The 3,869-nt window shown below is 45.5% G+C and overlaps 1 protein-coding gene across 1 annotated transcript; it reads left to right on the top strand.

The window, feature by feature from the left end:
• Positions 1-3,006: 3,006 nt before the first annotated feature.
• LOC137946565 (uncharacterized mitochondrial protein AtMg00860-like) lies at positions 3,007-3,432 on the top strand. The gene has a single exon (XM_068792906.1). The coding sequence runs from the start codon at positions 3,007-3,009 to the stop codon at positions 3,430-3,432; it is 426 nt and encodes a 141-aa protein (XP_068649007.1).
• The last annotated feature ends 437 nt before the right edge of the window (positions 3,433-3,869 follow it).

Raw genomic sequence — 3,869 nt, 5'->3', positions numbered from 1 at the left:
TCAAAAGCATGAATCTAGGCATCATCAAAGGCAAAAGCAACATCTTGAGAAAGCAAATTCGTCAAAGGACGAGAAATTTTGCTGAAGTCCTTAATGAACCCAACAACGGGTAGAGTCATGCAGAAGTTGTGGCTGAGTCAATTACCCTGGCTGAGTCAGTTACTTAGTCAATTAGTTTACTTCTCAAGTTAAAGGTCATGGAGGGGCAAAATTGTAATTCTCTCTGGAACTCTGGAATCTTGTGGTCATGAGTCCTATTTAAGGGACGACCTAGAATAAAATGGACATGTCTATTTTCACCCAAAAATATAGGATCGGCGTTCTCCTCAACAAGCCCTAGGATCGGCTTTCTTCGAAAACAAACCCAAGGATCGGTGTTCTCCTCAACGAACCCTAGGATTGGCGTTCTCCGAAAACGAACCCAAGGATCGGTGTTCTTCTCAATGAACCTAGGGTTTCAAGCTCCCTTTCGAGTTTGATTTGTTTCTCCTCCTTCTTCCCTGCGACTGACCTTGATTTTCTGTTCAACCCTCTACTCTCATCTTCTCTCATTATTCACTCAGAAATACGAGATCATAGGTAGACCAGGGAGATCACGACGCCCTGGTGCTGACCCTGAGCTGGACGAAGATCTCTCCTTCCATCGGTTTACTTGGTCCATGGTCAGAGACCATAACATGCTGGTATCAGAGCAGGTAACTATGGAGGATACTTCAAGCCAGGAGGAGTTGTTGGCAAGTTTTATGGAATAGGTTAATGCCCGGAAGGAAGAAACAGAGGGTCATTTAGCAACACTGATGGACAGTCGAATCTCTCACTCGGTATCTCAATAAGTGGAAGAAATCATAAATCGAGTTTATGAAAGGCAATCAGGCCGAACACCCACTCCAAGAGAGGGAGATATAACACATTTGAATGGACAGGGCGCACCTACTGTTGGATGCACAGAGCACACTGGATACGGGGGATATTTCAGTCTGGGCAATGGCACGGTTCCAAGGTATACCAAACTCGATTTTTCGGTTTTCAATGGGGTAGACGACCCCTTAATTTGGTTATACCGTTGTGAAATTTTTTATGACAACCAACGCACAACTGACATAGACAAAATTGGGTTGGCCACATTCCAAATGCTCGATGAAGCGCAACTATGGGGACACCAACTTGAATTGGAACATCCGGGCATAGAGTGGGAAGAATTTAAGGAATTGTGCACCATACGATTTGGACCACTGGCCCACAACAATCCATTGGGCGATTTAGTCCTCTTACGCCAAACCGGTAGTGTAGCCCAGTACCAAAAGCAATTCCAAGATAAATTATCCCAAGCTAGCAAGGTGGTATGGATAGACCAGCATGTTAGTCTGTTCACGGCTGGCCTCACTGAGTCCCTTCGTCTGGAAGTGGAACTCCTTGGACCTACGGATTTATCCCGTGCAATGAATTTGGTGAGAGCATTGGAGGCCAAATAGAAATTCCAATCCCGGAGACCAGTATGGCCACGGGCAAAGAGTAGCTCACAAGTGCCTAGCCCAGCATAGCCATGGAGAACTAATGCTGCTTCCCGGCCAACGAGGGTGTTGCTGCCCCTACGTCTACAACCTCTAAATTTGCTCCATCCACTCCAACCTTCATTCGCAAATTAAACCGGTCTGAAATGGAAGCACGTAGGATGAAGGGGTTATGTTATAACTGTGATGAGCAGTATACATTCGGCCACCAGTGCCAGAAATTATTCTGGTTAGAACTAGACAATGAGGAAGAAGAAGAAAACTCAAAACTGGAACAGCTAGAGGTCGAAGAGCCCACCATTTCCTTGCACGCCATCACCGGCCTTCGGTCTACCACTACAATGCAAGTCTATGCCTTAGTCAATGATCAACCCCTCAGTTTGGTGGACTCCGGGAGCACTCATAATTTTTTGAGTTTCATCGCGGCCAAGTATTTACAGCTCCCAATTCAACATGGCCAGCAACTTCAGTTTCTGTTGCAAATGGGGAAAAGGTGCCCAGTTATGGGGTCAGCAAGGCAGTAGTGTTTGTGATTGACAACGATCACTTCTCCGCATAATTTTTTATCATCCCATTGGGAGGTTTCGGTATGGTTTTGGGAGTTAAGTGGCTCCAAACTTTGGGCCCCATTTTGTGGGACTTTGCAGCCTTGACGATGAGCTTTACAATTGACCACAATAAGATGACATTACAGGGCCGTAAATATGAAGGGCCAGTCCATTTACATGGGCTACAACAACATACACTAGTGGACAACAAGTTAGACACCTTGCTTGAGAACTTCTAGGACCTCTTTCAGGAACCGGTTTCCTTACCACCACTGCGTCATTGTGACCATAGGATCAATTTTAAGGTTGGATCCGAAGTGGTGGTTGTGCGCCCGTACCGGTACCCCCACATACAGCAGGATGAAATTGAGCATTAGTGCCACCTCATGCTCCAACAAGGCCTCATCCGATCGAGTAAGTCCCATTTCTCAAGCCCAGTTCTATTTATGAAGAAGCATGACAATACTTGGCGGTTTTGCGTGGATTACCGAGAGTTAAATGCCAATACCATTAAAGACAAATTCCCTATCCCCATCATGGATGAGCTACTCAATGAATTGAATGGAGCCACATTTTTCACCAAATTAGACTTACGTTTGGGCTATCACCAAGTCAGAATGTACCCTCCGGATATCGAGAAGACCACCTTCCGTACTCACCATGGGCACTTTGAGTTCATTGTGATGCCGTTTGGTCTCTCCAACGCCACTTCTACCTTTCAAGCACTCATGAATGAGGTATTTCATAACTATCTCAGAAAATTTGTTTTAGTATTTTTTGATGATATTTTGATCTATAGCAAGTCATGGACTCATCATCTGCGTGACTTACAATTGGTGTTCCAACTTGTACGGATACATCATTTATATTTAAAACGTTTCAAGTGCTCGTTTGGTACCCAGTAGGTGACCTATCTTGGTCACGTTATTACAGCAGCAGGGGTCACAATGGATCCGGAAAAGATTGAAGCCATTATGAATTGGCCGCCGCCAACACATATTTCAGCATTGGGAGGATTTCTGGGCTTAGCCAGGTGCTACAGAAAATTCATCCACAACTATGCACCACTTGCTGCCCCTCTCTCCAATCTTCTCCGCCGTAATGCCTTCCATTGGAATGACATCACTGCAAATTCATTTCAAAATCTCAAGAAAGCCTTAGCAACAGCCCCGGTACTTCATCTACCAGATTTTGAAGAGGCCTATGTGGTTGAATGTGATGCCTCCGGAGGCGGGATTGGAGCGGTGCTTCAACAAAATCAGCGCCCTATTGCTTATTTCAGCTATCAGCTCGCACTTCACCATCATAAGCTTCAAGCATATGAACGAGAACTCATTGGACTCGTCAAGGCCATTCGCCATTGGAGGTTGTAGTTAATGAGGCCACTTCTTTATTATCCGCACCGATCACTATAGTTTGAAGTTTCTGTTGGCTCAACGCATCTCTACTTCTCCTCAACAGCACTGGTTGAGTACGTTAATGGCCTTTGATTTTCAAGTGGAACATAAAGCGGGTACTCAGAATAAAGCCGACGATGCTCTCTCCCGGCGCACTGAAGACCAACTGCAGCTGGCTATTATCAGTCACCCCACTCCGCTTTTGCTCGATTCCATCTGGGAGGCCAACCAGCACAACCCAGAATTATAGGCATTGTCCCAACAGATTGCTGCAGGCACCAAATCAGCATAATGGGCGGTTCAAGACCACCTTATTCTCTATAAACAACGTATATACCTGCCTTCCAATTCTCCATTGATCGCTGTCGCTGTCTCATCTTATCATGACAGCACACATGAGTGACTGCAAAAAA

The sequence above is a fragment of the Aristolochia californica genome, unplaced genomic scaffold (assembly GCF_029961685.1).
Source record: "Aristolochia californica isolate CCGP_79_NKW_82.1479 unplaced genomic scaffold, dmAriCali1.0.hap1 SCAF_12, whole genome shotgun sequence".
In the NCBI taxonomy this organism is placed as follows: domain Eukaryota; kingdom Viridiplantae; phylum Streptophyta; class Magnoliopsida; order Piperales; family Aristolochiaceae; genus Aristolochia; species Aristolochia californica.
This window is presented reverse-complemented; position numbering and strand designations above follow the sequence as displayed.